The sequence below is a fragment of the Mesocricetus auratus genome, unplaced genomic scaffold (assembly GCF_017639785.1).
Source record: "Mesocricetus auratus isolate SY011 unplaced genomic scaffold, BCM_Maur_2.0 Super-Scaffold_100022, whole genome shotgun sequence".
NCBI classification, from domain to species: Eukaryota; Metazoa; Chordata; class Mammalia; order Rodentia; family Cricetidae; genus Mesocricetus; species Mesocricetus auratus.
The window spans coordinates 15,457,821-15,484,535 of record NW_024429203.1 but is presented as its reverse complement, the minus strand read 5'-3'; the positions used below and the strand labels follow the sequence as shown (position 1 = coordinate 15,484,535).

Genomic DNA, 26,715 nt, shown 5'->3' with positions numbered 1-26,715 from the left:
CTAGGGCTAGCTTATTTGCCCCAAGATAATCAGATTCATGCAGTACAAGAAAATCGCTCCCTCTCCTTAAGAGGAAGCTTATGCTTTCATTTTTCCAAAGTAAATGATAATAAAAATAGTATTAACTGTGTTAATTTGAGGAATCAATCGGCTGCCTGGCAAGGCGAGGCTAGTTGGGGAACTGATTTAGAGATTGTAGCCAATGCATCCGATGTTAGGCGCTGCCGGTTAGTACTAATGCTACTCCCCATGATCAGCCAAAGTTAGCCCCATTTTGTAAAGGGATTCAATCAGAAGAGTATATCCTGCCTTGGACTGAATGTCAATCTAGGTATCAACACTGGGTAGGCCCTAATACCTTCACTTTCTCACCCAGCCTAGGGCATCATTTTTTGAATATGACACCCTTGACAACTTGGGTCAATCCCTTTGACGGATTTGACTCCTATGGTAATGATAGGAGGAGGAGCTGGGGAAAAAGGACAAATCTCTTACAATTGGAAGGGCAAATTTTTGGGGGATCTGGCTCCGGCACTTGGCAAGCTTCAGATATGAAGCATAAAGAATTTATTAGAAAAGAATATGCCCCATCACCAGTTTGTGTTTGGCCCCCTTTTTATGGATTGTAAGCAATAATTTTATAGGTGAGAATGAGGAATTAAGATGTGATACCAAGAGCTGCTTTTATACATTATGCTGGGATGCCACGAAATATTCTTATGCTGTGGTGACTAGAATGCCGAGGTTTGTGCCCGTGCCGGTGAAAGCCCCGAGTAGCTTGTCTCTGCTACGCACAAAAAGAGATTTCGGCATCTCGGCCATAATTGTAGCCATTGTGGCCACTACAGCAGTGGCTGCCTCTGTGACCGCCTCGGCAATGGCCCTATCCACATCTGTACAAACGGCAGATACTCTTGATGGTCTTTCATCATCAGTATCAGTGGCGCTCGACCGACAAAGTTCGGCAAATACTCAAATTCAGGGAGGGTTGATGCTGGTTAATCAGCGCATCGACCTGGTTCAAGAACAATTGGATATTTTATGGCAATTGGCGCAGTTAGGATGTGAATATAAAATGCCTGGACTTTGTGTTACATCAATACAATATGAAAATTTTATTAGAGCGGCTAATTTGTCCAAAAGTCTTTCTCAGTTCATTTTACAGAATTGGACATTCGAATTTGAACAGATACTGCAGGACTTGAGAACAGCGATCCACCAGAATTGATGTCTCCCTACAAGAAGGACTGTCGTCATGGATCTCTTCTGTCTTCTCTTATTTCAAGGAATGGGTGGGGGTGGGACTCTTCGGGATGTTTCTCTGCTTCGGGATGTTTCTCTGCTTCGGAATGGCAATTTTATTCTTTTTGTTTTGCAAAGTGTTCAAAAAGGCAAAAACAGATAAAGTCATGATTACACAGGCACTCGCGGCTCTAGAGTATGGGGCCTCGGCGGAGGTCTGGCTCACCATGTTAAAGCGTGGAGAATAGCCTTTGATTATCCCCATTTCATTCTGGCTTTCCCTGTCACCTTGGCAGACTCCGGCTATATTTCTCTGCCCCTGCTTCAATAGATCAGCCTTTGCACCTCTGAGTCCGAAATGTTTTGGACATTTGCACCAGAGAAGGTGATCATTGACATTGCAGCCTTTGCACTCCGCTGAGCTCTGTCTCATTGCACGCGGAAAGGTGCTATATGGGGTATATTCATCTGTTTCGAACCCTGATGGGCTGCAGAGCCTGATGGTGATCAACGGATGTAGGCCATTCATCTGGTTTCTGTCTCTGGTGACGAGGTGGCCATTAGCTGTCGGCAGAACAGCCCTTGCACCCTCAGCGACTTTGTTGCATTGCACGAGGATGGGTGTTTTAGCCTATGCAGCCCAGTTGGGACACTTTTGTGTGCTTTTATTAAAATAAAAAGGGGGAGATGTTGGGCGCTGCCCTGGAACCACGCCATGGCGAGATGGCGCTGACATCCGCCTGACAGTTGCAATGACAACCCTGCTGCGCATGAGCAGGAGCTCCCTGCCCACGAGGCCGGGGGTGCCTGTGCCTTACGTCACCTCGGGTGACATAATTGGACCAGTAATTAACTGCCACGTCCGAGGCGAGAGAAACTCTCTATATAAGGAGAGTCCCGTTAGGGCGTGGGGTCTTCGCTTTGTGATAGCTTATGCTCCTCCTCTCAGGAGCAATAAAGCTTACTGCAGAAGGATCCTGATCGTGTGCCGCGTCATTCTTGCGGGCGAGATAGAGCGCGGGACACTCCTCTATTGAAAACTCTCTATTTAGTTCTGCAGCCCACTTCTTAATTGGGTCCTTTGCTGTTTTGGAGACTTGCTTCTTGAGTTCTTTGTAAATTTTGGAGATCAACCCTCTGTCAGATGTGGGATTAGTGAATATTTTTTCCCATTCTGTGGGCTGCCTTTTTGTCTTGCTGACTGTGTCCTTTGCCTTACAGAAGCTTCTCAGTTTCAGTAGGTCCCATTTATTAATTGTTGATCTCACTGTCTGTGCTACTGGTGTTATGTTCAGGAAGCTGTCTCCTGTACCAATTCGTTCAAGGGTACCACCCACTTTCTCTTCTAAGAGGTTCAGTGTGGCTGGATTTATGTTGAGGTCTTTGATCCATTTGGACTTAAGTTTTGTGCATGGCGATAAACATGGATCGATCCGCATTTTTCTACATGCCAGTCTCCAATTATGCCAGCACCATTTGTTGAAGATGCTTTCTTTATTCCATTGTATATTTTTAGCTTCTTTGTCAAAGATCAGATGTTCGTACGTGTGTGGGTTAATACCCGGATTTTCAATTCGATTCCATTGGTCTGCCTGTCTATTTTTGTGTCAATACCAAGCTGTTTTCAGGACTATAGCTCTATAATAGAGCTTGAGGTCAGGGATAGTGATGCCTCCGGACGTTGCCTTGTTGAACAGGGTTGTTTTGGCTATCCTGGGTTTTTTGTTTTTCCATACAAAATTGATTATTGTTCTTTCAAGGTCTGTGAAGAATTGTGCTGGGATTTTAATGGGGATAGCATTGAATCTGTAGATTGCTTTTGGCAGGATTGCCATTTTTACTACATTGATCCTACCTATCCAAGAGCATGGGAGATCTTTCCATTTTCTGAGGGCTTCTTTAATTTCTTTCTTTAAAGATTCAAAGTTCTTACGATACAGGTCTTTCACTTGTTTGGTTAGCGTTACCCCAAGGTATTTTATGTTGTTTGTGGCAATTGTAAAGGGTGATGTTTCTCTGATTTCTCTTTCAGCCCTTTTATCCTCTGTATATAGTAGGGCTACTGACTTTCTTGAGTTGATCTTGTAACCTGCCACTTTGCTGAAGGTGTTAATCAGCTGTAAGAGTTCCCTGGTAGAGTTCTTTGGGTCATTGATGTAAACTATCATATCGTCTGCAAACAGTGAAAGTTTGACTTCTTCCTTCCCAATTTGTATCCCCTTGATCCCCCTTTGTTGACGTATGGCTATAGCTAGAACTTCAAGTACCATGTTGAAAAGGTATGGAGAGAGTGGCCAGCCTTGTTTTGTTCCTGATTTTAGAGGAATTGCGTTGAGTTTCTGTCCATTTAGTTTGATGTTGGCTGTTGGTTTACTGTATATGGCTTTTATTATGTTTAAGTATGTCCCTGTTATCTCAAATCTCTCCAAGACCTTTATCATGAAGGGGTGTTGGATTTTGTCAAAGGCTTTTTCAGCATCTAGTGAGATGATCATGTGATTTTTGTTTTTCAGCTTGTTTATATGGTGGATTACGTTGATGGATTTTCGTATGTTGAACCATCCCTGCATCCCTGGGATGAAACCTACTTGATCGTGGTGAATGATTGTTTTGATGTGTTCTTGGATCCAATTTGCCAGTATTTTATTGAGTATTTTTGCATCAATGTTCATGAGGGATATTGGTCTGAAGTTCTCTTTCTTGGTTGTATCTTTGTGTGGCTTGGGGATCAAGGTTATTGAAGCCTCATAGAAAGAGTTTGGCAAAGACCCTTCTGCTTCTATTGTGTGGAACACTTTGAGAAGAATTGGTATAAGCTGTTCTTTGAATTTGTGGTAGAATTCTGCACTGAGGCCATCCGGACCTGGACTTTTTTTGGTTGGGAGACTTTTGATGACAGCTTCTATTTCCATAGGGGTTATAGGTCTATTTAAATTGCTTATCTGTTCTTGATTTAGTTTTGGCAAATGATAGCTGTCCAGGAAGTCATCCATTTCCTTTAAATTTTCGAATTTTGTGGAGTACAGGTTTTCAAAGTATGACCTGATGATTCTCTGAATTTCCTCAGAGTCCGTTATGTCACTCTTTTCATATCTGATTTTGTTAATTTGCATGTTCACTCTCTTCTGTTTGGTAAGTTTGGACAAAGGTTTGTCTATCTTGTTGATTTTCTCAAAGAACCAACTCTTCGTTGCATTGATTCTTTGTATTGTTTTCCTAGTTTCCATTTCTTTGATTTCAGCCCTCAGTTTGATTATTTCCTGGCATCTACTCCTCCTGGGGGAGTTTGCTTCTTTGTGTTCTAGAGCTTTCAGCTGTGCTGTTAATTCTCTAGTATAACTATTTTCCAGTTTCTTCATGTGGGCACTTAGTGCTATGAACTTCTCCAGTAGCACTGCTTTCAATGTGTCCCATAGGTTTGGGTATGTCGTGTCTTCATTCTCATTGAATTCTAGGAAGTCTTTAATTTCTTTTTTTATTTCTTCTTTGACCCAGGAATGGTTCAGTTGTGCATTATTCACTTTCCATGAATTTGTAGGTTTTCTGCAGTTTGTGTTGTTGTTGAATTCTAATTTTAAAACATGGTGGTCTGATAAGATGCATGGAGTTATTCCAATTCTTTTGAAGCAGCTGCGGTTGGATATGTTGCCAAGTATGTGGTCGATTTTTGAGAAGGTTCCATGTGGTGGTGAGAAGAAGGTATATTCTTTTTTATGTGCATGAAATGTTATATAGATGTCTGTTAATCCCAGTTGGGTCATTACTTCTATTAGATTCTTTGCTTCTTTGTTGAGTTTCTGTCTGGTAGTCCTGTCTAGACGTGAGAGCGGTGTGTTGAAATCTCCCACTATAAGTGTGTGGGGCTTTATATGTGATTTAAGTTTTAGTAATGTTTCTTTTATGAATGTGGATGCCTTTATATTTGGGGCATAGATGTTCTGGATAGACACTTCATCTTGGTGGATTTCTCCAGTGATGAGTATGTAATGACCTCCTTCATCTCTTTTGATTGATTTTATTTTAAAGTCTAATTTGTTAGATATTAGGATTGCTACCCCTGCTTGTTTCTTGGGTTCCTTTGATTGGAACATTTTTCCCAACCTTTAACTCTCAGGTAATGTATGTCTTTGAGGGTGAGGTGTGTTTCTTGTAGGGAGCAGAAGGATGGGTTTTGTGTTTGAATCCATTCTTCTAGCCTGTGTCTTTTTATGGGTGAGTTATGGCCATTAATGTTGAGGGATATTAATGACCATTGATTGCTCATTCTTCTTCGATTTGGAATGGTTGTTGGTGGTGGAATTATGTGTGGAATTTCACCCCTTTGTTATTTTGTCTGTTGGTAGAGAGGGATTCTCTAATTCCTATGTTTTTCTGGTTGTGTTTAAATTCCTTGGGTTGGAGTTTTCCTTCCAAAACTTTCTGTAGGGCTAGCTTAGTGGATACGTATTGCTTGAATCTAGTTTTGTCATAGAATATCTTGTTTTGTCCATCTATAGTAATTGAGAGCTTTGCTGGATATAGTAGTCTGGGCTGGCATCCATGGTCTTTTAGTGTTGGTAGAATATCTATCCAGGACCTTCTGGCTTTCAGTGTTACCATTGAGAAGTCAGGTGTAATTCTGATAGGTCTGCCTTTATGTTACTTGACATTTTTCCTTAGCTGCTCTTAATATTCTTTCTTTATTCTGTATATTTGGGGTCTTGATTATTATGTGGCAAGGGGACTTTTTTTTGTGATCCACTCTACTTGGTGTTCTGTAAGCTTCTTGTACCTTCATTGGCATGTCTTTCTTAAGGTTGGGAAAGTTTTATTCTATGATTTTGTTGAATATGTTTTCTGCCCCTTTGAGGTGGTTTTCTTCTCCTTCTTCTATACCTATTATTATTAGGTTTGGTCTTTTCATGGTGTTCCATATTTCCTGGATGTTTTGTGTTAAGGATTTGTTGGACTTAAAATTTTCTTTGGTTGATGAATCCATTTCTCCTAGTGTATCTTCAACACCTGAGATTCTCTCTTCCATCTCTTGTATTCTGTTGGTAATGCTTGTATTAGTAGCACCTGACCATTTTCCCAGCTTTTCTATTTCCAGCCTTTCTTCACATAGTGTTTTTTTATTGTCTCTATTTCAGTTTTTAACCCTTGCACTGTTTGCATTGTTTCTTGCAATTTTTGATTTATCTTTTCGTCCATTTGTTGCATTTTATGAATTTTTTGGTTATTTCTTTCATCCATTTTTTGGTTTGCTTTTTCTTCCATTTCTTTCATTTTTTGGTTTGCTTTTTCTTCCATTTCTTGCATTTTTTGGTTTGCTTTTTCTTCCAGTTCTTGTATTTTTTGGTTTCTTTTTTTCTTCCATTTCCTGCCTTTTTTGGTTTGTTTCTTCTTCCATTTCTTTCCTTTTTGTTTTTTCCATTTCTTGCTTTTTTCTTTGCTTCGGTTCTTCTTCCATTTCTTGCATTTTTTTGCTTCATTTCTTCTTCCATTTCCTGCCATTTTTTGCTTTGTTTCTTCTTCCATTTCCTGCCTTGTTCGTTTTTTCTTCCATTTCTTGGATTTTTTGCTTTCTTTTTTCTTCCATTTCTTTGAGGAATTTACCTATATCCTCTTTTAGGGCCTCTATCATTTTCATGAAAGTGGTTTTAAGGTCATTCTCTTCTGTTTCATTTGCATTGGAATGTTGGAGTCTTGCCTGTTTGGAGTCTCTAGAATCTGGTGGTGTCATATTTATTTTTCTGTTGCTGATTGTGTTTTTGTATTGTCTCTTTCCCATCTCTTCTTCTAGTGGGTGCAGAAAGAACCCCTTACTGGTCTGGTTGTTAGGGGACCAGAGTTCCCTTTTGGTGCCTGCTAGAAAGTCCAATAATCTGGCAGTTCTTCTATTCCTTGTCCTTGTTCTGGGCCCTTGTGTGGAGAAGAAGACCAGGAATCTGGGGTGCTTAGCTTCCCACCTGGTCACCTGGATCCTTTGCTGGATTTGTTGGTTTCCTGAGTTGGTGGGAGAGAAGACCTGGCGTCTGGGGTGTTTGTCTCCCGCCGGGATTGGAAGCTCTGTGCAGTTCCCAGGCGATCCCCAGGCACTGGAACACAGGCCCAGATGCAGGGTCTCGTTTTCTGGCCCTTTGAGGTTGATTTCTTCACCTTCTTCTATACCTATTATTCTTAGGTTTAATCTTTTCACAGTGTCCCATATTTCCTTGAAATTTTTTGTTAGGGGTTTGTTGGACTTAAGATTTTCTTTGGTCGATGAATCTATTTCCCCTAGTGTATCTTCAACACCCAATATTCTGTCTTCCATCTCTAGTATTCTGTTGGTTATGCTCATATCTGTAGTACCTGACCATTTGCCAAGCTTTTCTATTTCCAGCATTCCTTCAGACTGTTTTTTTAATTTTGTCTATTTCAGTTTTCAATCCTTGTACTTTTTGAATTGTTTCTTTTAATTTTGCTTCGTCTTTTCCTCTCTTTCTTGTATTTGTTGAAGTTTTCGTTTTGTCTTTTCTTCCATTTCTTTCATTTTTTGAATTTTTTGGATTTTTTTTCCTCTATTTCTTGCAGGTCTTATATTTTTCGGTTTGTTTTTTCTTCCATGTCTTTAAGGGATTTTGTCATATCTTCTTTGAGGGCCTCTATCATTTTCATTAAGTTGCTTTTAAGGTCTTTCTCATCTGCTTCTTCCACAATGGACTGTTTAGGTTTTGCGGGTGTAGATTCTCTAGTTTCTGGTGGTGTTTCCTCCCCTGGTGGTTATGTGACCCCTTTCCAGTGGGTGGGAGCAGGTCTAATACCCTGGTGGCTTTCCTCTTACATGGATGGAGGCCGTCCTAGTATCAGGACCTTAGCAAATTCTGGGTAGGCTGGACCTCCCGTGTGTGGAGACTGGGACTTGGAAGCTGGCAGTCTCTGAACGGGCTGAATCCCATCAGGCTAGGATCTGGGTCCGCTGTGTGCAGTCCTCAGGTCTCAGGTGGTTCTGCTCAGGCCATCGCAAAGCAGGCTGGAGACAGACTCACACTTACCTGACCTGTCCTGTGGGTGGAGAATGGACTTGGAAGCTGGTAGTCTCTGGGCAGGCTGAATCCTGTCGGTGTGGGATTCGGATCTGCTGTGTGCAGTGCTCAGGTCTCTGGTGTTTCTGCTCAGGCTTCCTGAAGTTAGGCTTGTCTCAACTCCCCTGTCCCATGGGTGGTGACTGGGACTTGGAAGCTGGCAGTCTCTGGGCGTGCTGAATCCCGTTGGGCATAAATGGAGTTTTTTTTTCTGTTTTTTTTTGAGACAGGGTTTCTCTGTATTGTTTTGGAGGCAGCACTGAACAGACCTAGTAGGTTGTAGTTGTGCTCAGCATCATAAAAAAGTCTCACAATACTTATTGGCTTGTTGTGTTTAATATTCTGTGTCAACTCAACTGATTTAGAGTTTCCTAGGAAATATGCCAATGGGTGTGTTTAGGAGGGCTTACAAAGAGGTGTAGCTGGGGAGACCCACTCAGATTGCAGGTAGAACCATTCCATGTGTTGAGGTCTTGATTTGAAACCCAAGTTTCACCATTGATGGTTGATCAATATTTTGTATACATAAATGGTTATGGAAGTTCTTTTCACAATCACAGAAACTTAATTCAAACATGAATCAAAAAACAACTGTAAAATTTCAATATTACTCACCAATCAAAATGGAATACACATGTGATTTGAAAGAAAATGGTCCCCAAAGTGATTGGCACTATTAGGAGGTATTCCTTTTTTGGAAGAAGTGTGCCACTGTGGAGGTGTGCTTTGAGGCCTTCTATATGCTCAAATCACACCAGGTATCTCATTTCACTTCCTGCTGACTTTGGATCAAGATATAGAAGGTTCAGCTCCTTTTACAGCTACATTTCTGCCTGCACAACACCATGATCCTAGCTACCATGCTCCACATGACGATGATCATCAACTAAACCTCTGAAACTGTAAGCTGCCACCTCAAGTCACTGTTCACTTTATAAGGGTTACCATGCTTTCGTGTCTCTTCACAGCAATAGAAACCCTAACTAGGAAGTTGGGTTTCTGGGATATTGCTGTGATAGGCCTGACCATGCTTTTATTTGAAGGAATATAGACATTGGGACTGTGGATTAGAAAACCAGTTGAGCCAGGCGGTGGTGGCGCACGCCTTTAATCCCAGCACTCGGGAGGCAGAGGCAGGTGGATCTCTGTGAGTTCGAGGCCGGGCTGGACCGACAGCCTCCAAAACAATACAGAGAAACCCTGTCTCGTAAAACCAAAAAAAAAAATCAGTTGAATTGGATGCTTTAAGTGCAGCTTAGTGGGAAATCCTGGTTAAAACATGGAAGACAGTGGTGCAGAGTGTGGTTTGAATTGTGGGTGCCTGGATCAAGAAGTGTCAGAGGAGAAGAATGTTAGTATGTGTCCTAGGGATTGGTCTTGTGATACTTCGGTGAAGAATGTAGCTGCTTTTTTTTCTTGTCTGAAGATTCTTCGTCAGGCTATAGTGAAGAGTTTTGGATTAATTCTGATGGCAGAAGAAATCTTAAAACAACCTATTATAGACTCTGTCATATGGTTATTAGTGGTAACTCTAAGATTTGAAATGAAAAGGTGCAAGGTGAGCAGTGTAAATTACAAAATGTAAAATTTGAGTAGACAAGGAGCACCAGGAAGCAGAATGGAGCCAAGTCCTGTACTCAAGGGCATAAACAGATTAATACATGGAATAAAGTGAGTGATGACCTCAGAGCAAGATCCAACCCAGCTAAGTTTCCAATTTGTGAAAAGGAATGAAAGAACGTCTTAGAGCCAGGTATGGTGGTGAATGCCTTAATCACAGCACTCAGAAGCAGAGGCTGGTGGATTTTGAGTTTGAGGCCAGCCTGGTCTATGGAGCAAGTTCAAGGACAGCCAAGCTTAGGCAGTGAAAATAACCATATAAAACAGAAAGCTGGTGAAAACATAATTGAACAAGGGGGCCATGTTCCAGCCCCACTAAGCAGCAGAACTTGGCAGCTTCTGCCACATGACTGTGACTTTAGAATCAAGGATAGAAAAATAAGGAATTATGGAACTGAAAGACCTTGGCATCAAAGCGCCGGTCACTGAACCGAACCCTCTGCCCAAGAACCGGGGCCAGACCACTGGCTGCAAATGCAAGAGGTGATTTATTGAGTACATAGGCGCCCGCGGATGCTACTGCAACTCGGGGGCAGAGCATACTGGGCTTGCAAGGAGCACAATATTTGTAGAGTTTTAATGGTTACATAAGTATCAGCATAGTAACAGGCATTTCATTGGCTCATCTTGGGGTCAGGGGTAGTTCCCACGGACTAAGTTTCCTGGTATTACCTCATGAAAGACCCCGGCATGCTTCAGCAATTATTATCCGGGTTCCATGACTACTATGGTAATCATAGACACAACTGGGGGCAGGGGTAGTTGCCAAGGACTAGGTGTCCTGGTATTGCCACATAAAAGACCCTGGCATGCTTCAGCAATTATTATCCGGGTCCCATGACTGCTCTGGTGACCACAGATCCTGTTTGACATCCTGCCAGCTGGGCAAGGCACCTGGTCTGGGTTTTTTTTATTAGGCAACGGCCTGGCCTTGCTTTTCTTTTCCTAGGGGGCCCTGGGTAGGGGTCTTTCAGAACCTCCCTCTGTTGTGCCCAAGCTGCAAACTCTCCAGATCCCCAGAGACCACTAGGAAGACAGACCCATTAAACTGCAAAAGCAAGGTTTATTTTTTTGCTTTTTTAAAAACACTTTTTATTATATATTTAAATTAGAAACAAGCTTGCTTCCCATATCAGTCCTAGCTTCCACTCCCTCCCCTCCACTTATGCTCCCCACCACCAGTCCCCCCAGCTCCCCCACAATCCCCACTGCATTCCCCAGGGAGTGTAAGGCCCTCCCTGGGGGATCTATAGAGTCTGTCATTTCATTCCAGGGAGGGCCTAGGCCCTCCCCCAAGTGTCCAGATTGAGAGAGCATCCCTCATTGTGGGATGGGCAACCAAAGATCATTTGTATGCCACGGATAAAAACTGATCTACTAACCAAAGCCCCATAGATTGCCTAGGTCTCCGCACTGACACCCACATTCAGGGGGTCTTGGATCAGTCCTATGCTGGCCTCTCTGCCATCAGTCTGGAGTCCAAGATATCCCCCTTGACCCCTTTGCTCATCACTCCTCCCTCTTATCACTGGGTTCCAGGAGTTCAGTTCAGTGTTTAGCTGTGGGTGTCTGCCTTTGCTTCTGTCTGTTAATGGATGGAGGTACTAGGACAGTGTATAAGGTAGCTATCAAAATCATTATCAGGGAGGGGCATTTAAGGTAGTCTCTCCACTATTGCTTGGTTTGCCAGTTGGTGTCATCCTTGTATGTCTCTGGAAATATCACTAGTGCCAGATCTCCCCTCAAACCTAGAATGAATCCTTCTATTATGGTATCTCTCATCCTGCTCTCCTCTATTCTTCCCCAACTCAACCTTCCTGCTCCCCCATGAACTCCTCTCCCCTCCTCTTCTCCTCCTCTCTTTTCCCTGGCTCCCTCTCTCCCCCCATGCTCCCAATCTGCTCAGGAGATCTTGCCTCATTCCACCTTCTCTGGGATACCATGCATATCTCTCTTAGGTTACTTCCCATTTCCCAGACTCTATGGCAGTGGAATTATAGGCTGGCACTCCCCTGATTCATGTCTAAGACCCATATATGAGTGAGTACATACCATGTCTGTGTTTTTATGACTGGGTTACCTCACTCAGGATAGTTTCTTCTAGTGCCATCCATTTGCCTGCAAATTTCAAGATTTCATTGGTTTTTTCCCCACTGAGTAGTACACCATTGTGTAAATGTACCACATTTTATCTATGTACTCTTCAGTTGTCGGGCATCTCTAGGTTGCTTCCAGGTTTTGGCTATTACAAATAATGCTGCTATGAACATAGTGGAACAAACATCCTTGTTGTATGAATGTGCAGCTTTTGGGTATATGCTTAAGATTTGAATTGCTGGGTCTTGTGGTAGGCTGATTCCTATTTTCCTGAGGAATCTCCATATTGATTTCCATAGTGACTGTAGGAGTTGGCACTCCCGCCAGCAGTGGAGGAGTGTTCCCCTTTCTCCACATCCTCTCCAGCATAAACTGTCATTGGTGTTTTTTATTTTAGCCATTCTGACAGGAGTAAGATGTTATCTCAGTGTTGTTTTGATTTGCATATCCCTGATTGCTAGGGAGGTTGAGCACTTCCTTAAGTGTCTCTCAGCCATTTTAGTCTCCTCTATTGAAAATTCTCTATTTAGTTCTGTAGACCACTTTTTAATTGGATCCTTTGGGGTCTTGCTTCTTGAATTCTTTGTAGATTTTGGAGATCAGCCCTCTGCCAGATATGGGGTTAATGAATATCTTTTCCCATTCTATGGGCTGCCTTTTTGTCTTGTTGACTGTGTCCTATGCCTTGCAGAAGCTTCTCAGTTTCAGGAGGTCCTATTTGTTAATTGTCCATCTCAGTGTCTGTGCTACTGGTGTTACATTCAGGAAGTGGTTTCCTGTACCCATTCATTCAAGAGTGGCCCCCCCACTTTCTCTTCTAAGTGGTTCAGTGTGACTGGATTTATGTTGAGATCTTTAATCCATTTGGATTTAAGTTTTGTGCATGGCAAAAGACATGGATCTATCTGCACTCTTCTACTTGCCAGCATCTAGTTATGCCAGCACCATTTGTTGAAGATGCCTTCTTTTTTCCATTGTATAATTTTAGCTTCTTTGTAAAAAACTAAGTGTTCATACATGTGTGGGTTAATATCAGGGTTTTTCAGTTCGATTCCATTGGTCTACCTGTCTACGTTTGTGCCAATACAAAGCAGCTTTCAGGACTATAGCTCTATAAAACAGCTTGAAGTCAGGGATGGTGATGCTCCTGATGTTGCCTTGTTGAGCAGGGTTGTTTTGGCTATCCTGGATCTTTTGTTTTTCCATATAAAGTTGAGAATTGTTCTTTCAAGGTCTGTGAAGAATTGTTCTTGGATTTTAATGGGGAATGTATTGAATCTGTAGATTGCTTTTGTGAAGATTGCCATTTTTACTATGTTGGTCCTATCTATCCAGGAGCATGGGAGATCTTTCCATTTTCTGGTGTCTTCTTTAATTTCTTTCTTTAAAGACTCAAAGTTCTTGTGATACAGGTCTTTCACTTGTTTGGTTAGGGTTACCCCAAGGTATTTTATGTTGTTTGTGACAATTGTAAAGGGTGGTGTTTCTCTGATTTCTTTCTCAGCCCTCTTATCCTCTATATATAGTAGGGCTACTGATTTTCTTGAGTTGATCTTGTATCCTGAAACTTTGCTAAAGGTATTTATCAGTTGTAGGAGTTCCCTGGTAGAGATTTTTGGGTCACTCATGTAAACTATCATATCATCTGCAAATAGTAGAAGTTTGACCTCTTCCTTTCCAATTTGTATCCTCTTGATCTCCTTTTGTTGTCTTATTGCTCTGGCTAGAATTTCAAGTACAATATTGAAGAGGTATGGAGAGAGTGGACAGCCTTGTCTTGTTCCTGATTTTAGAGGAGTTGCTTTGAGTTTCTGTCCATTTTGTTTGATGTTGGCTGTTGGTTTGCTGTATGTAGCTTTTATTATGTTTAGGTATGTTTCTGTTATCCCGAATCTCTCCAAGACATTTATCATGAAGGGGTGTTGGATTTTGTCAAAGGCTTTTTCAGCTTCTAGTGAGATAATCATGTGATTTTTGTATCTCAGCTTGTTTATATGGTGGATTGCATTGATGGATTTTAGTATGTTGAGACATCCCTGCATCCCTGGTATGAAACCTACTTGATCATGTTGGATGATTTTTTCTGATATGTTCTTGGATTCGATTTGTCAGTATTTTATTGAGTATTTTTACATCAATGTTCATGAGGGAATTTGGTCTGAAGTTCTCTTTCTTAGTTGTGTCTTTGTGTGGCTTGGTTATCAAAGTTATTGAAGCCAAGTAAAAAGAGGCTATTACCCTTCTGCTTCTATTGCATGGAATACGTTGAGGACAATTGGTATAAGCTGATCTTTGAATTTCTGGTAGAATTTTGTACAGAAGCCTCTGGACCTGGGCTTTTTTTTGGTTGGGAGACTTTTGATGACTGCTTCTATTTCCTTAGGGGTTACAGGTCTATTCATATTGCTTATCTGTTCTTGATTTAATTTTGGAAAGTGATAGCTATCCATGAAGTCACCCATTTCCTTTAAATTTTTGAATTTTGTGGAGTACAGGTTTTCAAAGTAAGACCTGATGATTCTCTGGATTTCCTCAGTGTCTGTTGTTATGTCCCCCTTTTCATTTCTGATTTTGTTAATTTGAATGTTCACATTCTGCAGTTTGGATAAAGGTTTGTCTATCTTGTTGATTTTCTCCAAGAACCAACTCTTCGTTACATTGATTCTGTGTATTGTTTTCCTAGTTTCTACTTTATTGAGTTCAGCTCTCAATTTGATTATTTCCTGGCATGTACTCCTCCAGGGTGAGTTTTCTTCTTTTTGATTCTAGAGCTTTCAGTTGTTCTGTCAATTCTCTAGTGTGACTATTCTCCAGTCTCTTCATGTGGGCACTTAGTGCTATGAACCTCCCCCTAACTGCTTTCCAAGTGTCGCATAAGTTTGGGTATGTTGTGTCTTCATTCTCATTGAATTCTAGGAAGTCTTTAATGTCTTTTTTTATTTCCTCTTTGACCCAGGAGTGGTGTAATTCAATTTTCATGAGTTTGTAGGGTTTCTACAATTTGTGTTGTTGTTGAATCCTAACTTTAAAGCATGGTGGTCTGATGAGGTGCATGGAGTTGTTCCAATTATTTTGTACCTGTTGAGGTTTGATATGTTGCTAAGTGTGTGTTCGATTTTTGAGAAAGTTCCATGTGGCGCTGAGAAGAAAATATATTCTTTTGAGTTTGGATGGAATGTTCTATAGATGTCTGTCAAACCCAATTGGGTCATAACTTCTTTTAGTTCCTTTGTTTCTTTGTTAAGTTTCTGTCTGGTAGTCCTGTCTAGTGGTGAGAGTGGAGTGTTGAAGTCTCCCACTATAAGTGTGTGAGGTTTTATTTGTGGTTTGAGTTTTAGTAGTGTTTCTTTTTTTTCCCCTTTATATATGTTTTTATTTAAATCAGAAACAAGAATGCTTCACATGTCAATCCACTCCCTCTCCTACCCCTCCCTTGTCCCTCCACCAGCCCCCAGCCTCCCACCCAATCCCCACATCATTCCCCAGGGTGGGTGAGGCCCTCCTTGGGGGGATCTCCAAAGTCTTTCATTTCATCCAGGGCAGGATCTAGGCCCTTCCCCATGTGTCCAGACTGAGAAAGCATCCCTCCATATGGAATGAGCTCCTAAAGTTCATTCATACACCATGGTAAACACTGATCTACTACCCAAGGTCCCAGTGATTTCTGTGGCCTCCTCACTGGCACTACATGGAGTCTGGATCAGTCCCCTTTTTGGCCTCTTAGCCATCAGTCTGGGATTCAAGAGCTCCCCCTTATCTGGTCAGCTGTCTTTGTGGGTTTCACCATCATGGTCTTGACCCTTTGCTCATCACTCCTCTATCTCTGTCCCTGAGTTCCAGGAGTTCAGTTTTGTGTATAGCTGTGGGTATCTGTCACTGCTTCCATCAGTCACTGGATGAAGGTTCTAGGATGGCATATAAGGTAGTTATCAACCTTATCATCAAGGAGGGGCTACTAATGTAGTCTCTCCACTATTGCTTAGTTTGCCAGTTGGTGTTATCCTTATAGATCTCTGGAGATCTCACTAGTGTCAGCTCTCTCCTCAAAGCTATAATGACTCCATCTATTATGGTATCTCTCATCCTGCTTTCCTCTATTCTTACCTCAACTCAACCTTCCTGCTCCCCAAGGCCTTCTTTTCCCCCTCCTATTCTCCCCCTCTCTTTTTCCTGGTTCCCTCTCCCCTCCCCCAATGTTTCCAATCTGCTCAGGAGATTTTTGCCTCAATCCACTTCTCTGGGGGTATCATGCATGTCTCTTGGAACCTCCCTGTTTCCCAGACTCACTGGCACTAGGATTGTAGGATGACACTCCCATGATCCATATCTAAAATCCATATATGAGTGAGTACATACCATATTTGTATTTTTGTGTCTGGGTTACCTCACTCAGGATGGTTTTCTCTAGTGCCATCCATTTTTCTGCAAATTTCAAGATTCCTTTTTTTTCCACCAAGTAGTACTCCATTGTGTAAATGTACTACATTTTCTCTACCCATTCTTCAGTTGCGGGGCATCTAGGTTGCTTCCAGGATCTAGCTATTTTAGTAATATTTCTTTTACGAATGTGGATGCCTTTGTGTTTGGAGCATCGATGTTCAGAATCGAGACTTCATCTTGGTGGATCTCTCCTGTGATGAATATGAAATGACCCCCTTCATCTCTTTTGATTGATTTCAGTTTAAAGTCTAGTTTGTTAGATATTAGGATTGCTGCAACTGCTTTTTTCTTGGGTCCATTTGATTGGAAAATCTTTTCCCAACCCTTAACTCTGAGGTAACATTTGTCTTTGAGACTGAGGTGTGTTTCTTGTATGCAGCAGAAGGATGGATTCTGTCTTTGAATCCATTCCGTTAGCCTGTACCTTTTTATGGGTGAGTTAAGACCTTTAATATTGAGGGATATTATTGACCTTTGATTGCTCATTCTTGCTTGTTTGGAATGCTTGTTTTTGGTGTAATTGTATATGAATTTCCACCCCTTTTTTTGGCTGTTGGTGAAGTGAGATTATCTATTGCCTATGTTTTTCTGGTTGTAGTTAACTTACTTGGATTGGAGTTTTCCTTCCAGAACTTTCTGTAGGGCTGGGTTAGTGGATATGTATTGTTTAAATCTGGTGTTGTCATGGAATATCTTGTTTTCTCCATATATATTGAATGAAAGTTTTGCTGGGTATAGTAGTATGGGCTGGCATCCATGGTCTCTTAGTGTTGATAGAATATCTATCCAGGACCTTCTGGCTTTCAGAGTTTCCATGGGGAAGTCATGTGTAATTCTGATAGGTTTGCTTTTATATGCTATTTGACCTTTTTCCTTAGCTGCTCTAAGTATTCTTTCTTTATTCTGTATGCTTGTAGTCTTGATTATTATGTGGCAAGGGGATTGTTTTTGTGGTTCACTCTATTTGGTGTTCTCTAAGCTTCTTATACCTTCATTGGCATGTCTTTCTTTAGGTTGGGAAAGTTTTTCTTCTGTGATTTTATTGAATATGTTTTCTGCCCCATTGAGATGTGTTTCTTCACCTTCTTCTATACCTATTATTCTTAGGTTTGGTCATTTCACAGTGTCCCATATTTTGTGGATATTTTGTGTTAGGCATTTGTTGGACTTAAGATTGTCCTTAGGTTGATAAATCTATTTCTCCTAGTGTGTTTTCAACACCTGAGATTCTTTCTTCTGTCTCTTGTATTCTGTTGTTTATGTTTGCATCTGTAGTACCTGACAGTTTCCCCAGTTTTTCTATTTCCAGCATTCCTTCAGACTTCTTTTTATTATCCCCATGTCAGCTTTCAACCCTTGCACTGTTTGAATTGTTTCTTGTAATTTTTGCTTTGTGTTTTCCTCCCTTTCTTGCACTTATTGAATTTTTTGGTTTGTTTTTTTTCTTCCATTTCTTTAAAGGCTTTTCTCATATGCCCTTTGAGGGCCTCTATCATTTTCATGTAGGTGTTTTTAAGGTCATTCCCTTCTGCTTCATCTGCATTGGGGTGTTCAGTCTTGCTGGTGTAGAGTCTCTAGACTCTGGTGGTGTCATATTTGCTTTTCTGTTGCTGAATGTATTCTTATATTGTCTCTTTTCCATCACTTCTTCCAGTGGGTGTAGAAAGAACCTCTTTCTCTCCTGGTGGGTAGGTGACCATGGTTTCCTTTCGATGGATGCAAGCAAATTCAATAGTCTCTGTCCTCTGCCCTCTGCACTGAGTGGGGGCGAGAGTAGACAGGCTCTCTCTGGAGGCTCCTGGTTGCTTGGTTGTCCAGGAGCGTATGGACCTGGCTGGGGTCCCCAGTCCAAGAGATCTGAGAGAGAGTGATCAGGAGGAATTCCTCCCAATTGCCTGGTCCTGCAGGTGGAGAAGAAGATCAGGAATCTGGGGTGTATAGGGGGAGGCTCAGTGGTGGTCCCTGGGCAGTCCCCAGGCACTGGAAAGCAGACCCAGATACAGATACAGGCCCCAGTTTACCTGGTCCTGTGGATGGAGAATCTGGGTGTGTAGGCTCCCACTGGGAGGGGACCCTCAGTGGCGGTCCCCAGGTACTGGCATGCAGGCCCAGGAACAGGCCCCGAATTGCCTTGCCCCATGGGTGGACCAGGAATCTCAGGTACATAGGCTTCTGCTGGGAGAGAGGCTCAGTGGCAGTCTCTAGGCACTGGAACATGGGCCCATAAACAGGCCCTGAATTGCCTCACAAAAGCAACCATGACAGGGACCCCCAATCTAGCAAACTGAAGCAGCAGCCTCCAGAGGGAGTCAAGTTCCCTGTCTATTGCTAGGTTTTAAAGACAAAAGTTACAGGATTACATCAGTAGGTATGGGTTGGTTTCTGATTGGTTGACATTTCAGAACAATCAGGAGAATTTGAAATACCTGTGTACCAATTATTTTTATTGATCAGTACTGAGAAGGAACATTCTGTGGTTTCTATGGCATTGTCTTGTTACTTGCAGGTGTCCTGCTGTACATAGATACTAATATTTTTCAGGATTATTCCCTGGAGACTATAGGGGAGGTTTTGGTCCCCCACTGGAGTTTCTTTTGTGGCCAAACAGTTCCCAGGAACCAAGTATCTAGGAGGCAGGGGGGGGTTCTGAAGTTTCTTTGTGTTCAGTTTTGGCCCTAGGCTCTGAGTCAGAGGATCTGGAGTTTCCTTTTGTCAGAGGCCTAAGTGCCTTTTCTATAGCCTGTCATGTCTACTAAAGCAGGTGGCTGAGTGAGGGTCTGGTTCCTTTATCTCTAAATTATTAGAAGTGAAGCCTTTGAGTTTAGTTTACCCCTTTCATTCCTTCCTCTTCTTATAGGTTATCCCAATCCTGGATAGCAAGTGGACAATTTTTATTTTTATTTTGTCCCCTATGTAAGGGAGTTTTTCTTTTTGACTTAGCATCTCAACCAGGGAAAAGGGGCAGCATATTCTTTTCTGTGCTACTTCCAGCTGACTATGGGGTGTTGTTGTCAGGGGTCTATGTAGGATGAAATGCTAGTCAAAAGCAAAGAGGGAATTTAGGCAGTGGAGTATTTATCAGAAGCATCTTGTTGGCAGACTCTGTTGAAAAAACAGGGAGTGTTCACATTGGCTGGACTGGTTCATATCCATAACAAATCTCACAGTCTTTAGGAGCAGGCTGTGTCAGCAACTGATACTCGGATGCATCTGCCAAAAGTGGAAACCAGAAGTAGAAATCTGTTTGAGACATGTTTAAATTGGGAACAGATGTTAAAACTTACACACTTAATTAGAACTTTTAGGCCCACAGTTTTAGTAATCTGGAAGGTCAGGAGTCGCAAGATCAGGGGAGAAAATCCCTTCCTCAGGAACAGACAGAGGAGATAACAAAAAGTTGTACTTATCTGGAGTCCTTTTGACCTGTGAGAAGTGGATCCCAGCTTTATGACTTTTCACCTTCTGAAGCCTATATGGACTTTATTATACAAAAGGACTTTAAAGTTTTAGACATATTAGTATTATCAATCTGTACCAAAATCTATGTTGCAGAAGAAGCACATATTGGGTATATGTAAAACAGCAGGAGCAGACTCATAACTTTGAGTCCTTGCAAAAATTACAGGTTTGAGTTAGAAGCATGTACATTTTTCTTCTGTCCAAAGAGTCAGGTAGAGATTGGATAGAGGTGCCTTTGGCTTGATAAAAAGCCCTTTAAGCTTATATTTAGGTGACAACCAAAATAAATCTAAAAACCTTGAGTTTATGACTGAACAGCAGGTAGTCACTGTTCTATCAGCTTATCAGAACTTTACTAAATGAGTTATTAAGTTGGCTACAGTCTAATCATTAATACTACCAGAGATCTGAGCAGAATAAAATTTAGACAGTTTTTGAATCTATTAAAAATGACAGGGTCCACTTCATATACGGTTAGCCATACCCAAGTCTCCATTAGCAGGTAGAAGTATCAAAGAACAGCATCAATCTTTGCCAGACCTATAAGGTGGGAGTTTTTCTCTGTGCAGAAGAGGGACATGGAAAAGACTGACCTTATTTTGTCTAGTCAAAGGGGATACAATCAATACTCCAATGTCATATTGGTTGTCCACAGTCTGGGACAGGTCCTGGCAGCAGGTGTGCATTGGGGCATCTTGCCTCCTGGTCAGTGTTGTGTAGACATCAAGGTGTCCTGTAATCTTCTTTGGAGACTTTGGGTCACTGTCAGGATCTGGGAGTTTCTGTCTGTTATTATAAGTTTTTTTTTCATTCTGACTGGGGTGACATGGAATCTTAAAGTAGGTTTAATTGGCATTTCCCTGATAGCTAAGAATGTTGAACACGTCTAAAAATATATTTTTTATTATTTTAATTTTAAATAGCTTGTTTCACATGTCAATCCCAGTTCCCTCTCCCTCCCCTCCTCCTACACCCCCCCACCATTCCCCCCAGCCTCCCACCCTATCGCCACTTCCTGCCACATAGGGGATATCTAGAGTCTGTCATTTCACTCAGGACAGGGTCCAGGCACTCCCCTAAGAGACTAGGCTGAGAGAGCATCCCTCTTTGTGTTATGGACACACGAAGTCTGTTTGTATGCCAGGGATAAACACTGATCCACTGCCCAGGGCTCCATAGGTTGCCCAGGCCTCCTCACTGACTCTCACATTCAGGGGGTCTGGATCAGTCCCATGCTGGCCTCCCAGCTGTCGGTCTGGGGTCCAACAGCTCTCCCCTGCTCAGATCAGCTGTCTCTGCTGGTTTTGCCAGCCCATCCTTTGCCAATTTGCTCATCACTCCTCTCTCCCTGTCACTGGGTTCCCTGGGTTCAGTTCAGTGTTTAACTGTGGGTGTTTGCCTCTGCTTCTATCAGTCACTGGATGAAGGCTCCAGAATTGTTATAGACATCAAGTTCATTATCAGGAATGGGCATTCGAGGTGGTCTCTCCACTATTGCTTAGCTTGCCAATTGGTGTCATCCCTTTAGATCACTAGAGGTCACACTATCTGTCTTCTAACCTATGATTCTCTCTTCCCCCTATTCTACCCCCGACTCAACCTTCCTGTTCCTCCACGTCCTACTCTCTCTTCCCCACCCCCTCCTCTTCTTCCAAGCTCCCACTCACCCCTCACCCCTCGCCGTGTTCCCCATCTGTTCAGAGGATCTTGCCTCATTCCTCTTTCTGGGGTACCATGCATATCTCTTTTAGGTTCTTTGCTGTTTCCCAGACTCTCTGTCAGTGGAAGTGCAGAATGACACTCTCCTGATCCATGTTTAAAATCCATATATGAGTGAGTACACACCATGTTTGTCTTTTTGTGACTGGGCTACCTCACTCAGGATGGTTTCTTCCAGTGCCATCCATTTACCTGCGAATTTCAAGATTCCACTTTTTTTCTGCTGAGTAATACTCCATTGTGTAAATATACCACATTTTCTCTATCCACTCTTCAGTTGAGGGGCATCTAGGTTGCTTCCAGGTTCTGGCTATTACAAATAATGCTGCTATGAACATAGTGGAGCAGATGCCCTTGTTGTATGAATTTGCCTCATTTGGATATATGCCTAAGAGTGGAATTGCTGGGTCTTGTGGTAGATTCATTCCCATTTTCCTGAGGAATCTCCATACTGATTTCCAAAGTGGCTGTACGAGTTGGTATTCCCACCAGCAGTGGAGGAGTTTTTTTTAAGTTAAGATTTTAAATGTTATATTCTGTAGATCTCTGGAAGCATTAAGAGTATTGTCTAGCTAAATCTGGACTTTGTTTTTAGTTATTTATTTTAAGCTTAACCTTTGAAAACATATATAGGAGACTGAGTAAGGTTTATTCCTGTCATAAATTTTTTCTGTGCTTAGTATGGCTACAATGTCATTAGTTTAGGATCTGTCTGGAGAACTGGATTAAAACTGAGAGGCTGTGGAGGGATATTTATTCAGAGCCCTCCAGTCTGACTGTAACTGATTTTAACTTAGCAAACAGACAGGACATTTGAAGAGACAGAGTAACTTAAAACTGTCAGTGACAAGAATGGAGATCTGCTGTAGATGTAACAAATAGATTTTTTTTGCATGTAATGTGTGCCCTACCTGTCCCTGGAAAGGTACAGCATTCTGCAAACAAGCCATGTACAACAGAGCCAGTGGAAGAAGAAAACTGTCAGTGACCAAAATAAAAGGCTTAAAGGTAAATGAATTATGTCTGGCAGCAGAGTTTGTTGGCAGAAGCTGACTAGATTGTCCCTCTGTCTAGGCTGAGGAAACGGAGTAACTCATAGCAAAAATAAAATACCCTTAAGTCTTGAAAACCATTATCACCTGGGTGACTGTTAAATTACAAAGTTTACACAGCTTTTTAGAACAGAAAACTCTAATTAACAGAGTAGAGTTCATTGCTTCTTAAAAGGGGGAAGACACAAGTCAGAAATAGGAGTCTCTTGCTCTACTGACTGAGGTTACTCCCAGCCCCACATCTCTTTTGTCAGTGATTGGCCATGCATGAAGGGCTGGTAAAATGCACTTACTTTTTTGGTACAAGTTATGTCAAAAAGTTAAGCAGCCACATGTCTGATAGAGAACCTACATAAAACTCAACAGTGACATGAACAAATGATCCAAGTAGAAAATGGGCAAAAGACTTGAACAGACATCTTATTCCTAAGGATGTACAGATGGCAGTAACATCATGTTAACCCGTTAAAACCTGTACCTTGGCCATTCTGCTTGAGCTGGTTGCTGGCTGCGCTAGGTGAGGCGAAGCACAGAAAGACTGCATCCAGGCATCAGGGGAGAACCGGCCTACAGCCAGCAGCTAGGGTGATCCATCTCCCATGGGAGCTGCTGTGTGAAGCCCCCATAAATCACTATTAACCCATATTTTTTTGTGGAAGCAAAAGTATAAAGTATACAGACTAGAAGGGAGGGGAACAGCGCTGGAGAGCACAGTGTCGTTGGCTGTCAGTGTACCTGAAAGAAAAAATTTTTTCCATCATTTTTAGTCACTATCCCAGATTTTCTGCTTTATGTCATTTCAATGGGTCAGGCAGAGATCTAGAGAAGAGGAGGCTGTCTCTCCCACGTTAGGTTGTATCCCAGGCAGGTCTGTACTCTCAGTACCATCAAGACAAACAAACAGAGCACTTAGACAAAATAAAAGGGCCCATCTCAAAGACTTGCAAGTTTCAGATTCACAGTCAGGAGGCAAACTCCCCAGTAGCTACTCAGATTCAGATGGTGTATCAATTAGCTGGATTTTTACCCAAATTCAGATTCAGATGGTGGGATTCCCGCCCAGACAAGAAACCAAGAAGCTGAGACATCTCTCAGCGACTCCAGATCTGACCTTATAGCATGTTTGCCAAGGTCTGCTTGATCTGTTTCTTACAGTTTCAGATTGTCCACCAGGAAACCAAAAACAAAACCACAAAAGTCACGAAAAGGCAAAATCACAAACCTGTCACAGAATTCAGGACACAGAACTTTCCAGGCCAGCGCAACAAATAACAATAGAAACAAACAAACAAACAAACACAGAATATTTACCTGACTGGTCATAGACTTAAACCTTTAGGGGTCTGGGGTCCTGGGGATCTCCCCCCTCTCTCTTTCTGTCTCTCTCACCATAACATGCATATGTTAACAAACACACACATAATAAATAAGCAAAAGCAAAACTGTTTTATTGAAAATGTTACAAACCACCATATAGACCCAGTATAATAAACTTTGTGAGGCATATAGTGCCTGACGAAACATAAAAGAGCATGGTAATATGTATGTAAGACTAGAAAAGAAGTCTAAGATGTATAAAGTAGAAAGCAGGGCACAGGCCTCCAGACATGTGTCAGTAGTACAATGCTTTCTGGCATGCTCCTTGACCATGATTCAGTGGACAGCACTGCAAACAAAGGTGATTATTTTTTTTATATTTGTAAGTGTATAAGTGTTCATACTCACACACAAACACGTGTTATGATGTATTCGTGATTATAAAAGCTCTGAAATACACACCTGAACATGGAAAAAAGCTGTGTTTCTGCAGTGTATGGTGGGATTATTAGCCTGGCAGAAAAAGCATCACTGAACAGAAGCTTCCTCAAGAGTAGGTGTCAGGTGTGTCACAGTCACCTGGACAGAATAAGCGTCTTACTGCAGTTTGTATCAGTGAGGACACACTTGCTGATAAAAATTTAACTGTGGAGAGAGCGTGCAGCATGTCAGCCAGTGCAGGATGGAGGAAGGGAAGAAAGGAGAAAGAGAAGGAAGGAAAACAGAATCTGAGGAACGTGAAGCACCAAAAAGATGGGGAGCAGAGAGCATCTCTGGCCTCAACGGAACGGCTGGAGTGTCGACATCTGGCATACAAGTGTCAGCTTCGGGTAGTCCTGGGAATAGATGGCCAAGCATTTCCAGGCTACAGTAGCACAGGGAAGGAATAAGGGCTCACCTGCAATAGAACAGGCCAAGAAAGGACTGGGCCTCTAAGGATGATTACAGAAAGATGAGCTGTTGCAGCATACATATTTCACAGTGATGTATTTTTCTGTAAAAGTTTGATTGATGCACAGGTTAGAACATTCCTGGATCGTGTACTGGATCCTGGGACCTGGTCAGGACAAAAGGCAAAAGGAAAAGCATAAGCATTTGTGGAAGGACTCAGCTATTCAATAATGAGGAGGATCCGGCTCCTAGCTGAAAGGTCCAAAGCCATGAGGTAACCATGGGGACTTCTCTTGGCCATCACCTCTCAAGCACTAATTTGGCCAAAGGCAGGCCCTGCATTCTCTAAAGCACTGAGTGGAGTTTTAGAGTCCAAATGTTCTCATCCCTGGGTATGTTCACCCAGAATGTCCCCGAGGAACACCCAGAGACACAAAGCACTTTCCTCCCTCAACAAGTTTGCTTGTCTGACCATGAACGACAAGTTCCAAAAGCACAGGAGACTTTTTGTCTTCCCAGAGAGGCAGGTCCTCACACACACTGCTTTTGTAGTCAGCACTGAGAAGGACTTCATGCCCTGTGAGCAAGCTGTCACCCTGAGACCCGCCCAGGCACACACACCTGTAGAGACCTCCACCAGAGCACACTGCTGGTCACTTTCAGTCTCGCAGGTGCTTCCTCCTTTCTCGCAAATGCCCTCCGAGTTCAGGAGCTCACACTGGAAGCATGACAGTGCTGCAAAGACGAAAGCGACCCTGAGAGGCCCATTCATCCGACGAGAACTGAGCCCCTGGCTCTGGTCAACAAGCCAGAAACAACTGCCAAAGCTTGAGATGCAGAAGGTTTCCCCCCAAGTCACAGCCTGGAAATGGACAAGGCTGTGAGGAGGAAGGCAAAAGCTCTGAGACTGGGTGCCGGAGCCAGCCACCCATGGCTAGACAAACTCACCCCATCGCTTCATTGTCTTTGTTCTGTCAAGGGCCTTCCTTGCCCCATTGCCAGTCCTAATTTAGGTCCATGAACAGTAAGGTTCGGATGCAGGGATGTTTACATGTGAAGGAAAACAATAGAAGAGGGATGGAAGGACCAGAAAGGGAGCACCGGGGACAGGACAACGAGAATGTGGGAATGAGGATAGTACAAGGGAAGGGAAGAAAGGGATGTGCGGATGTGGGGAGGAAAGGTGTAGAGATGGACCCTAAAGGCAGTAGGGTCTAACCTCATATTCCTCACCTCCCCAAAGCCCAGGGTCATTTTTCAATATGACGGCCATTCAGTACTGGCCCCTCCACTAGCCAGGATCTCACCTTGTAGGAAGCCCAGCAACAGGGCGAGGCTCAGCAGAAACAGCAGGCAGTGCTTTTCCATTGTTGTGAGGATCCTAGAACCCAAAGCAGCAAAAGGCAGGACAGAGCACTCAGAGCCCAGCTGCAGCAATGCACGCCTATATAGAAGCCCTGGCTGGAAGGGAAAGCCAGGAGGACCCCAGTCCAGGGACTGAGCAGATAGCCTGGGGGTAGTCTAGATCCTCCATGAATCACTATATCTCTAACTGTCCGGTCGTATGTTTTGGAAATCTCTTCCATCTGGTCATGAGTTGTAGAGAGCCCAGAATCTCTATTGTCTTTTAGATGTCAACTAATGGCTGCTAGATATCTGGGCCTCAGTGAAGAATGACTCCTATTCTAAATAACAATAGCCTTGGGCCAGGGTGAGTCTACTCACACCCTGAAGACTAGTGAGACGTGCTGAGGTAGAGATGCCTGAGGGCTTGAGTACGTGCAGCAGAGGAGTGCCTCTAGGATTTAGGGAAATATCTGTTGTCAGCCCTT

At 42.6% G+C, this 26,715-nt stretch overlaps 1 protein-coding gene across 1 annotated transcript in view; it reads right to left on the bottom strand.

The window, feature by feature from the left end:
• The window catches only part of LOC101825283 (secreted seminal-vesicle Ly-6 protein 1-like), a 54,185-nt gene extending 27,934 nt beyond the window's left edge, over positions 1 to 26,251 (bottom strand). Inside the window, exons 1-2 of the mRNA XM_013125071.2 lie at positions 26,191 to 26,251; positions 25,505 to 25,618 (exon numbers count right to left, since the gene is read on the bottom strand). Coding sequence (XP_012980525.2) covers positions 25,505 to 25,618; positions 26,191 to 26,251 — 175 coding nt within the window. The remainder of the gene's footprint in view (positions 1 to 25,504; positions 25,619 to 26,190) is intronic.
• Between the last annotated feature and the right edge of the window lie 464 nt (positions 26,252 to 26,715).